The 12,710-nt window shown below is 42.2% G+C and overlaps 1 protein-coding gene across 3 annotated transcripts in view; it reads right to left on the bottom strand.

Moving 5' to 3' along the window:
• The window catches only part of LOC133610766 (protein shisa-9-like), an 80,852-nt gene that overhangs the window by 7,219 nt on the left and 60,923 nt on the right, over positions 1–12,710 (bottom strand). For all 3 annotated transcript variants that reach the window (XM_061967369.1, XM_061967370.1, XM_061967371.2), the window contains one exon: positions 5,042–5,155. In XM_061967369.1, coding sequence (XP_061823353.1) covers positions 5,042–5,155 — 114 coding nt within the window. The remainder of the gene's footprint in view (positions 1–5,041; positions 5,156–12,710) is intronic.

Genomic DNA, 12,710 nt, shown 5'->3' with positions numbered 1-12,710 from the left:
CTCCCAAATGACAGAACTTCTCACCCTATCTCTAAGGGAGAGCCCCGCCACCTGGCGGAGGAAACTCATTTCGGCCGCTTGTACCTGTGATCTTGTCCTTTCAGGTCATAACCCAAAGCTCATGACCATAGGTGAGGATGGGCACGTAGATCGACCGGTAAATTTAGAGCTTTGCCTTCTGGCTCAGCTCCTTCTTCACCACAACGGATCGATACAGCATCTGCATTACTGAAGACGCCGCACCGAGCCGCCTTTCGATCTCACGATCCACTGCCAGGACATGAACAAGACTCCGAGATACTTGAATTCCTCCACATGGGGCAAGATCTCTTCCCCAACCCAGAGATGGCACTCCACCCTTTTCCGGGCGAGAACCATGGATTCGGACTTGGAGGTGCTGATTCTCATCCCAGTCGCTTCACATTCAGCTGCGAACCGATCCAGTGTGAGATGAAGATCCTGGCCAGATGATGTCCTCAGGACCAGGGGCGCCGCTAGGGATTTTGGGCCCCATGAAAATAATCTTTACAGGGCCCCCAACACAGTGTCATTATTTTTTCTGTATTATAATTTCATCATCATTAGGGGCCTCTCTGGGCCCCCCTCCATCATGGGCCCCTAGAATCCGTCTCCTTTACCCCCCCCTTTTCGGCGCCTCTGCTCAGGACAACATCATCTGCAACAAGCAGAGACCTAATCCTGCAGCCACCAAACTGGATCCCCTCAACGCCCTGACTGCACCTAGAAATTCTGTCCATAAAAATTATGAACAGAATCGGTGACATAGGGCGGCCCTGGCGCAATCCAACCCTCACTGGAAACGGTTCCGACTTACTGCCGGCAATGCGGACCGAGCTCTGACACCGATCAAACAGCGAGTGGACCGCCACAATCAGACAGTCTGCAATTATTTATAATGAATTAAAACAGTACAGTAATTTGACAATTAGCTGAATATGTGCTTTTACTGTCATCTATTGTCTATTTTTCAGTCTGCATGGTATAAAACGAGTAAAACAACAATATTGTACATGATTTGTTTTTATTTTTTGTTGAATTTATATGCTTTTTGAGGTTAAGGTTACAATCGCCACTTTCATTCATACTTCACTTTTTATTCTTGTTATCTATGCTGGATTTGTTTTAGTTCTATTTATTATATATTTTCTGTTAGTATATTTTTAACCTCCATAACATTTTTACTCGTATTTTATCCTTTATTCTTAATCATTGTTCTTAATATTTGCATAAGTTTTATTAGTTTTACGTTCTAGTGATCCTCGGAAGGAGCCTTCTCCATCATGGATTACATCGGCCATGGCTGTAGAGTGCTTTGTGTCAGCGTCCTGGCAGCTGTAGTCTGGTGACCATCCTATGATAGTGTTTTTTCACCTGGCTCCTTTGTACTCAGCTTTGTGTATGTGTGTGTTTGTGTATGTGACGGATGATGTGGGCATTATTTTTAAGTCTGTAGAATACTTTGTGTTGTATTTCTTTTATGCATGAAAAGCACTTAATAAATATAGTTGGATTTGATTGTCAAGGAACACATAACAATTATAACAAATTCATAGGATCCCAAGTGGATTCACTGCTACTACACTGCTGACAAGGCAATGGCCTGGTTAGTAAAACATTTAACGACCTTCAAACAAAACAACTGAAATAAGTTAGTGTGATATGAGTAAACATAATTCTTCCTTGTTTTGATGCTCGAGGACAGTTGCTAGACAATGTGATGAAGGGACAGACACTGAGAAGTGCATAAAGGTATGTGTGCCACGATGTGGTAATGTGGCACTGGAGGTTTATAAATACTCTCGCCCAGAGTCTTTTGTGTGCATGTTTATGTATTTGTCAAGGGATGGCATGAATGTCAAAGAGAATTATATAAATAAAGTGAACATTAAGGTTATAGCTTCAAGCTTTTTGGCCATTTGAACTGTAACTTGTCTTTGTTTGAGTTTGTCTAAAACCTTTGAATCATTAAAAAAAAAGAAAAAAAGATTACTGCATTGAATTAGAACGGCTATCCACTAATAAGGTATGCGAAAACTGCTATCATTTCTGTATTTCAAAGAAATAACCCTATTGAATTTGATTAATACAGACTTTGTCCTGCTGTTGAAATTGCAAACTTTTTAACAGAAGGAAAGCCTCTATGGTGGATGGTAAAGGTTAACAAAATCTGTCTTGTCAAACAGCAATTTGCCTTCGGCTAAGGTTTGTTTGGTTCTAATGGCGTGCTTCAATTCTGTGGAATGTAACACCAGCTCAAGGACGACAACGGGTTTTTGCATCCGTGACCTTTAGCAAATATGAGATTTTCTTTGCAAACACCTGGCTGACAAAAAAAAAACATGCAGTTTGTTTCCAAGGCGCAGTAGCTTTGTTGTTACATCACAATCACTTCTGGCGGCACGACAGTCTATTTGAAGTACAGTACAGCAGTGCTTAAGTACAATGCATCAAATACAAAACTGTAGACTCAGAGGGCTGGGTCTGCTTGTGGAAAACCCTGTCAGACTAAACACTTAACAGCTTTAACATCATTTATGAGATCCACTGCAAGAACTGGGACAAACTTTAATATATTTTATTCTGTAAACCACAAGAAGCACATTAGATTGTATCTGTGTACCTAATTTTGTGGCAGATGCATTTTTTTTTACAGTAATAATAAAACTGTCATGAACCACACCATAACGATACATACAAATACACATCTCCATCACCTAAAACATGGCACACCACTAAACGTGACCTATTCTTCTTATAACGCTGTATAAGTTAATTTCTTTCTTTCTTTTTTGTTTTTTATTTAAAAATAATACTAATATTTTTCTTATGTTTTTACCATTTTCTCCCTTCTCTTATAATTACATATCTAATGTATGTATTGTCTCATTTAAGTTGATAGTAATACTGATAATAAAGGTAAATATTGTTATTCCTTCATTTATATTGTTGTAACTATATATGGGTGACATTGTCATCACCAGGAAGGATGAGGTCACCTACCTAGGTTCCATTCTAGAGGCTAATCTTTCCTGTGATAAAATGGCAACCAAGGTAATCAAAAAGGTCAACCAACGAGCGAGATTTCTCTATAGAATCTCCTCTCTGGTCAACAAAAGCACCATGAAGATTCTGGCGGGAACTCTCGTTCAACCCTTTTTCGATTACGCATGCACCTCCTGGTACCCTAGCACCTCCAAAACCCTCAAATCTAAACTCCAAACATCCCAGAACAAGCTAGTCAGATTACTTCTAGACCTCCACCCCAGATCCCACCTCACTCCTACCCACTTCTCCAAAGTGGGCTGGCTCAGGGTGGAGGACAGAGTAAAACAACTTGCACTGAGCCTAGTCTATAAAATCCGCTACACCTCCCTGATACCGAAGTACATGTCAAACTACTTCCTTAACGTAAATGACCGCCATGACCACAACACAAGGGGGAGCTCCACTAACCACGTTAAACCCAGATTCCGATCTAACAAAGGTCTTAACTCATTCTCTTTCTATGCCACATCAATGTGGAATGCACTCCCATCCATCCATCCATCCATTTTCTACCGCTTATTCCCTTCGGGGTCGCGGGGGGCGCTGGAGCCTATCTCAGCTACAATCGGGCGGAAGGCGGGGTACACCCTGGACAAGTCGCCACCTCATCGCAGGGCCAACACAGATAGACAGACAACATTCACACTCACATTCCCACACTAGGGACCATTTAGTGTTGCCAATCAACCTATCCCCAGGTGCATGTCTTTGGAGGTGGGAGGAAGCCGGAGTACCCGGAGGGAACCCACGCAGTCACGGGGAGAACATGCACACTCCACACAGAAAGATCCCAAGCCCGGGATTGAACCCAAGACTACTCAGGACCTTCCAACAGGTATAAAAGAAAGGGCATCTCTATCCTCCTTCAAAACCGCAATAAAAGTACACCTCCAGGCAACTTCAACCCTAAACTAACACCCTCCCCGAATTGTTAATAATCAAATGTAAACAATCAAATGTAGATACTTTTCTTATGCCTTCTGATCTCTCTCTCTCTCTCTCTCTATGTCCACTACTTGCTGTACATATCCTACCAAGTCAGACCTACACTGTTTCAATATCCATTTCTCTGTTCTCAATTGTTGATGACTGATGATAACAACCAAACCTAACCCCCCCCCCTCCACACCCCGAATTGTAAATAATGTAATTAATTCAATGTATACACCCTGATGATTATCTTGTGTGATGACTGTATTATGATGATAGTATATATGATAGTATATATCTGTATCATGAATCAATTTAAGTGGACCCCGACTTAAACAAGTGGAAACATTTATTCGGGTGTTACCATTTAGTGGTCAATTGTACGGAATATGTACTTCACTGTGCAACCTACTAATAAAAGTCTCAATCAATCAATCAAAGAGCATGACTTTCAGAAAAGACACATTTTCCAAACAGTGGCGCTTTTGGGCATAAAGAAATTATGCCCAAAAGCAGTGAAGTGTGAATTATATTTATATAGCGCTTTTCTCTAGTGACTCAAAGCGCTTTACATAGTGAAACCCAATATCTAAGTTACATTTAAACCAGTGTGGGTGGCACTGGGAGCAGGTGGGTAAAGTGTCTTGCCCAACCAAGGACACAACGGCAGTAACTAGGATGCGGATGCGGGGATCGAACCTGCAACCGTCAAGTTGCTGGCACGGCCGCTCTACCAACCGAGCTATACCGCCCCAGCAGTACCAGCTCTGCTCTTGGAGACTGTGTTACATGAAACAGGCACATTATAATAGCATGCAATGTGTGGACAGTATCATACAGTAGCAATATACTGTATGTGTTGGCCGGGTAAATCACATCACAATGCCTGACAGCAGTGCTCTTTAAGATCAACGCAGTTTGCCACCAGGCGAAGACACCAAGACGTTAGTTGGCTGCCTTTGCGCTGCCAACCTGCTCTCCACAAAAGGTTAGGTGCCACTTGCATTTAGGGTCATTGTGTGGAACTCTGAGTCGTACAACTTACCCACGGCTTTGAGGGAGGTGTACTTGTTGAGTCCCACTGTGCTGTGGTTGCTGTGTGAGTGAGGAAGGCCTGGTCCAAATTGGCCGTGAGCTGAGTTGTTTAGATGGTACTGTTCTGGTGGCACAAAAAAAAGGGATAGTGTTAATTACAGCTTGTCACAGAAGTTTAGTCTCTTTTTTTCTCCTTCTGGATGTCTGATGCTTGTATCAAAAATGTGAGTCTTTTGGTCAATACACAATATGTTTACCATACAATTCAAGCTGTAATATAAAGTAAAAAAATTACTTTTTGTCATCAAGTATGCTTGCTATGGTAGAATCTGCTTGGTTTTGGTTTACACAATGTTCAGCTTTTCCTTATCCATTCATTACATTATGCAATGGGAAGAAATGTCTGTCTTTTATACAACCAACAAAACATGGATTTGCAGCCGGAAAAAAAATGTTTGAAGAAAAGGAATGGCTAAGTATGCTACACGCACACACACACACACACACACACACACACACACACACACACACACACACACACACACACACACACACACACACACACACACACACACACACACACACTGAGCGGTATGACACAAGAAGCCAACTGCTAAAGCTTCAATGTAAAACAGGGGTGTCAAACTCAAATACAGAGTGGGCCAAAATTTTAAACTGAACAAAGCCGCGGGCCAAGGTTGAACAAATTAACCTTTAATCCCTATTAAAGGTTAATTTGTTCAACCTTGGCCCGCGGCTTATATAACTTTATAGTGACATGCAAAATCGAGTTTCAAATAATAATAATACTAATAATTTAAAAATATGAATGGCATATCAAATACAATTTAAAAAAAAGTTGAATGCCTCTTTTCTATTTGCAGCCTTCTGAGGTAAATATCAACATTAACTTTTTCCACAGGCTAATAAATGTTAAAATAAAATAACAATGACTAAACCAACCATTCAGGACTTTAAACTGCTCAGTTTGCAACACACTGATCTAATCTGCTGTGCCCAAACCAGATACCTGCCATCTTTTCTTGAACACACACACACACACACACACACACACACACACACACACACACACACACACACACACACACACACACACACACGCACACACACACACACACACACACACACACACACACCTTGTAGCGTCCCGGAAGAGTTAGTGCTGCAAAGGATTCTGGGTATTTGTTCTGTTGTGTTTATGTTGTGTTACTGTGCGGATGTTCTCCCAAAATGTGTTTGTCATTCTTGTTTGGTGTGGGTTCACAGTGTGGCGTATATTTCTAACAGTGTTAAAGTTGTTTGTACGGCCACCCGCTGTGTAACCTGTATCGCTGTTGATCAAGTATGCATTGCATTCACTTGTGTGTGCGTGCAGAAGCCGCACATATTATGTGACTGGGCCAGCACTCGTTGGACTGGATGAAAAGCGGATGTGACGATTTTCGGGAGGGGCACTGAAATTTGGGAGTCTCCCGGGAGGTTGGCGAGTATGAGAATTAGCGGTGAATGCGGTGTTACCGTGGCACCGCCACTGTATATAATCGGCGGGCCAGCTCTAGTGTTAATTTGATATCGCCTCAAGGGCCAAGTGAAATTACACGGCGGGCCAGAGTTTGACACCCATGATGTAAAGTATGGGTGATCGAACCAATTGTCGATACTACAGAAACCTGGTATCGTATCAGTACATAAACGATACCAAAGTGATTAGATCAATATTTTTCTTGTTCTTGTTCTCATTAAAAACATTTTTTATGAGGTTGTTTTTAACATTGTTTCCAAACTCAGAGAGTAAGTCTGGATACAATAAACCTTTGAGGGCGAAGCCCAAATGATTTAAATGGGAGCCAATAGTAGTTTTGGATTTTGTTGAATTATTGTGCACTCGCAAATTTATTTTTTAATTCATTTTTTATACAACTTTCAATACCACAATTTTAGTACCTCATCTGATTTACAACAATACTAGCAAATACTAAATGTAATAAGATTAGCATGGTAAAAGTGTTATTGTCTTTATTTTAGTTACTTGCTATAAAACATTTTCAGTTCTACAATTTATTCTCAAAGTATCGGATCGGGACTTGAAATCAAATCAGATCTGAGGCCAAAAATGTTGATCGGACAGCCCTACTTCTCGGATAATGTTCAGAGGAAGCCCCACCCACCAGACTGAAGGTGTAACCCCCCAATGAACGATTTGTAACCAAAAAAAGATTTGCAAACAATAAATGATTTGCAAGCGAAACATGGCAAAGAAGCTTTATAACATTGCACGCACAGTGTGAGGCCATTCTCTCACATTCTTCAGTAGTGGATTATTCTGGATGTGACATGAACCCATTTTGAACATCGTGTCCCACATAGTTTCTGTCTCTTCTTGCATTTCTGCTTCTGCTCTTGTTCACATTTATCAATGCTTTCTCGCCCACCTTCTAATCCGCCTGTCACCTGTCTGCTGCTCTTCCCACCAGGTTTTCTGCTATACGCTCCACACTCTATGATCTTCTTTTGGAGGAGCTCATGGTCAATCAACTTTCTACTTGCTCATTTTGCTATTGCTTATTTGTTGGGTTCAGCCTGTTTTTGCACACTTCAAAACATCTTGTGGCGCAGTGGAAGAGTGGCCGTGCGCAACCCGAGAGGCCCTGGTTCAATCCCCACCTAGTACCAACCTCGTCATGTCCGTTGTGTCCTGAGCAAGACACTTCACCCTTGCTCCTGATGGGTGCTGGTTAGCGCCTTGCATGGCAGCTCCCGCCATCAGTGTGTGAATGTGTGTGTGAATGGGTAAATGTGGAAGTAGTGTCAAAGCGCTTTGAGTACCTTGAAGGTAGAAAAGCGCTATACAAGTACAACCCATTTATCATTTATTTATTATCATTTATCTTTGACTCAACTGTTTCTGGAACTAACTTCATCAGGTGTCTGTATAGATTCTCAATCATCCAGTCATGGTAATCTGCAAATGTTGAATTGAGGCTTCTTCAGTTCTAAATTCAAGGTGTGATGTTTCCTTATTTGTGTCTCTAGTGGGTGTCCCCCCCAGAAGTGGTCACGATGAGGTTGTTGTTGCTGTTGTGGTAAACAACAGTCCTGCATAACAAGTCATTTGCCCGCCAGGTAGCAAAGCAATTCGTTAGAGGCCAGTCTTTCCGTTGAATGAGGCCATATCTACACTAAGTCGTTTAACGTCTTAAACGAATAATTATTTAGCCTAAGCCCCGTTTCAGCCACACTAAACCATCGTGTAAGGTCCGCCTCCTCAGACAAATTTTTACACGGGTAAGTCAGCCGTGTATTTCTTGAATCTCCAGCACTTAGCTTTGTATGGACTCATTGATCGTTTACAAAGTGAGTTCGGAGAGGAAGTGACGCCAGAAAGACCGCGCCCACACAGGAAGTGACGCCAGAAAGTCCGCGCCCCACACAGGCGCGGACATATCAAAGATGGAGGCGGATCATCCAGACATGCCCGTGTTTCTCCTTCTTGTACATGTACAGGCGCTTTTGGAAATCACAGATCAATACCTTAAGAGAAGGCAACGGCATACTTGCCAACCCTCCCGATTTTTCCGGGAGACTCCCGAATTTCAGTGCCCCTCCCGAAAATCTCCTGGGGTAACCATTCTCCCGAATTTCTCCCGATTTTCACCCGGACAACAATATTGAGGGCATGCCGTGATGGCACTGCCTTCAGCGTCCTCTACAACCTGTCGTCGCGTCCGCTTTTTCTCCATACACACAGCGTGCCGGCCCAGTCACATGTTGTATGCGGCTTCTACAGACACACGTAAGTGACTGCAAGGCATACTTGATCAACAGGTCACACTGAGGGTGGCCGTATAAACAACTTTAACACTGTTACAAATATGCGCCACACTGTGAACCCACACCAAACAAGAATGACAAACACATTTCGGGAGAACATCCACACCGTAACACAACATAAACACAACAGAACAAATACCCAGAATCCCTTGCAGCCCTAACTCTTCCGGGCTACAATATACACCCCCGTTACCACCAAACCCCACCTCCCCCAACCCTGGCCACCTCAACCCCGGCCCCCCACACCTCAACACCCCCCCCCCGCCCATCTCCCGAATTCGGAGGTCTCAAGGTTGGCAAGTATGGGCAACGGGCGATTGCAGCTATTTCGGATACTACACATCTCAGACGGCAAGAGAACTTTCGAACAGTCAGCTGTGATTCTATTTACCGGAAAACTTGGTCCCTTCCTCCCGTGGATGTGATACAGGCAGCGTGTGACTACAAATATTGCTTTATGGATGTGACTGTGAAATGGCCAGGCAGCGTGCATGATGCCCGCATCTTTGCTAACTCCGCTATTAGCGTGCAGCTGAAAGATGGAACCATCCCCTCGTGTCCCAAACTGTTTATCGCATTGTCTACTTTCTCATGTCGATTAAAGATTTGATTAATTTATGATGGTTCAGGTGTGATTCACTACAATAGGGCCCCACAGCACACTGGATTCTAGTTAATTGAAATACCACAACACTTGATATTGTTCAAAGGAGATACATTTTTAATTTAAAAACTTGCGCACAAAACACAGCAAACAAATGTAAAATGCACAGCAAACTATTTACAATATAGCTCTTTTAAATAACTTCACAGTGAAGTAAAGTCATCCACTGGAGAGCTGGGAGCAGAAGGACGCTTTTTTTTTTTAAGTCGCGTTGCGCCGGCGGACGGAGGGGCCAGGGATCTTAAACCGTGGCATTGTTGTGTGTGGACACGGATAAGGTTAGGTGTGATTTACCCTGGATAACCTTATCCGACTTAGTGTAAATGGGCCCTGAGACCATCTTTTGGGGGGCGGGAGGCAGAATACTGTTGTAAGCAAACTATAGGTGATGGCGCAAATCTGAAGAAGCCTTTTGGTTTAAAGGTAAAATGTTTTCAACAAACAAGAAGAGTCCAGATTGATTCAAATGTTGCAGTTTTTTTGTCCATCTTTAAATAGAGGCGGCAATTGACAAGGGTGTCAACTTTTTCACTTCCGATACAATACCGATATTAGAGCCTTGTGTATTGACATTTACTGATATTAATCTGATATCAACAGGAATCATAGTGCCTACTTTTATTACTTTTCAGTGTGGAATGTTACAAAATGTTTGATTAAGTTAAATGACTTATCCAGGAGATCGCAAAAAGCCGCTGCCTGACCAGGGCTCAGAAAATCTGCAAAGACTCCTCCCACACCCACCAAGGACTGTTTTCACTGCTGGACTCTAGAAAGAGGTTCCGCAGCCTCCGAAGCAGAAACTCCAGGTTCTGTAACAGCTTCTTACCTCAAGCCGTAAGACTCTTGAACGCATCATAATTAAATTATCCCCTCAACTCCCCCCAAAAGGGATTAACTCGCTGGAATAAAAAAGACAATATTGTCACAATTCAATTAGATGTGGAACAGAGGAACCCAAGGATGCAGATGGATTTGTGAGTAAATAGCAGAGGTGTGGACTCGAGTCACATGACTTGGACTCGAGTCAGACTCGAGTCATGAATTTGATGACTTTAGACTCGACTTGACAAAATGTAAAAAGACTTGCAACTCGACTTAGACTTTAACATCAATGACTTGTGACTTCACTTGGACTTGAGCCTTTTGAATTGACATGACTTGACATGACTTGCTACTTTCCCCAAAACCCAAAGATGAAAAAGTTATTCGGGAGCGCTCCGTATTTTTCATTGTGTACTTGTCTATCAGCGTTGCGTGTGTCAGCTGGTGTGCTGTCAGTACAACAGCCAATCAAATTAGATCTACTTTGTTTTCATCACACAGCATTCATCCAATCAAATTGCAGGACAACCAACGAAGAAGACATGTCCAAACCACACGCCAGTGAACAAAAAATGATGCCTAAAATAATTTCGTTTGGGTATAAAAATTACGAGGTGGTCAACACAAAACGGTTTGCAGCATGCGACACATGTGGTTAGAAAATTACTGATGGAGAGGCAACAACTTCCAACTTCGTCCGGCATTTGAAGTTGCACAAAGAACGGTAAGTTTTGAATGTAAGATAACGTTTATTGGCTAAGTAACGTGACTTTTATTTGCTGTGTAGTTAAATCAGTGAGGCTGTAAACTCACTGCTAACGTTATAACGTTATAGCAAACACGGGAATCTGTTGCAGTTCACTACCTTATTCATACTTTTTGTTCAATTATTTTTTTTAAGCAGGGTTACGTTAGTCAACATATCACACGTAACGTTAGACGGCGGTCAGCAGCACCGCGTATTTTAGCCACCTAAAAAAAGACAAAAATAGTAAAATAAAGGTCAGTTAAAATGTATACTATATTATGAATATGTGTACCGTTTTAGCTAGCTTTCTGACATACTGTTGGTTGTTTACCTCAGTGGTCTCCAACCACCGGGCCGCGGCCCGGTACTGGTCCGTGGATCGATTGGTATCGGGCCGCACAAGAAATAATTTTTTTTTTCTTTTTTTAATTAAATCAACATAAAAAACACAAGATACACTTACAAGTAGTGCACCGACCCAAAACAACTCTCTCCCCCCTTTTGTTCTGGGCATTGAACATGAAGACTCTTCCTTCACTGTTCCGAGTGGCCATGAGAGTCTTGGCAGTGCCTGCCTCCAGTGCTCCAGTGGAGCGAGTTTTCAGCCATGGTGGCATCATACTACGCCCCCATCGTGCACAAATGACTGACAGACTCTTGGCTAATTTGGTCTTTTGCAAATGCAATGCAGCATAGGGCCCTGACATATAAAAAGTACAACTTTTTTGTTATGTTCACGTATATGTCATGTTTTTTCAATGTTAACACTTTTGTACAAATAAGTACATTTGCACTTTATTTTTCAATGTGTTTGTTCTGTAAAGGAATGAGTTAATGTTTAAAATGACTGGTTAATAGTGCTATTATAAAGTGCAATGTCAGCACAATTTTCTTTCCTGCAATTTAAAATGCACTTGTTTTTTAATAAATAAATACAGCATTTGAAAAGCATACACAATCTGTGTTAATATATTAGTGTGTGGTTAAAAGGACTTGAAAGGACTCGAAACTCAAAATGCAGGACTTAGGACTTGACTTGAGACTTTCCAGTCTTGACTTTGGACTTGACTCGGGGCTTGCCTGTCTTGACTCGGGACTTGACTCGGACTTGAGGGCAAAGACTTGAGACTTACTTGTGACTTGCAAAACAATGACTTGGTCCCACCTCTGGTAAATAGTTCTTTACTTAACAAAAGAAGCGATCACAACAATGATCCAAAAATAGAATATAACAAAAGGCGACGGTGCGAAAAAAGAGAACACAAAAAGAGCACCGTGACAAAAAGAACAAAAGCTAATCTACAAACTAACTAAACTTTGGGTCGAAGTTGCAAGACGTGCAAACTATCAACGTACATACCAAGCTGGATGGCACTGGAAATAGCCAAAGTGGAACGTAGCAAAAATACAAGGAGCATAGGAGTCTTCATACGATCAGAGTCAAGAAGTGGAATAGCCGAGTGCCATCCAGCTGGCCAGGTGCTGCTTAAGTAGTGCTGGTGAAATTAGACACAGCTGTGCACGTCTTGCAGCTCCGCCCACAGGAAGACACAGGAACTCTGAGGAAAACAAAAAGTAAGAGCCAGGTCT

Source organism: Nerophis lumbriciformis, linkage group LG11, assembly GCF_033978685.3.
Source record: "Nerophis lumbriciformis linkage group LG11, RoL_Nlum_v2.1, whole genome shotgun sequence".
In the NCBI taxonomy this organism is placed as follows: Eukaryota; Metazoa; Chordata; class Actinopteri; order Syngnathiformes; family Syngnathidae; genus Nerophis; species Nerophis lumbriciformis.
The sequence above is the reverse complement of the archived record's forward strand: the minus strand, read 5'-3'. Positions and strand labels throughout refer to the sequence as shown.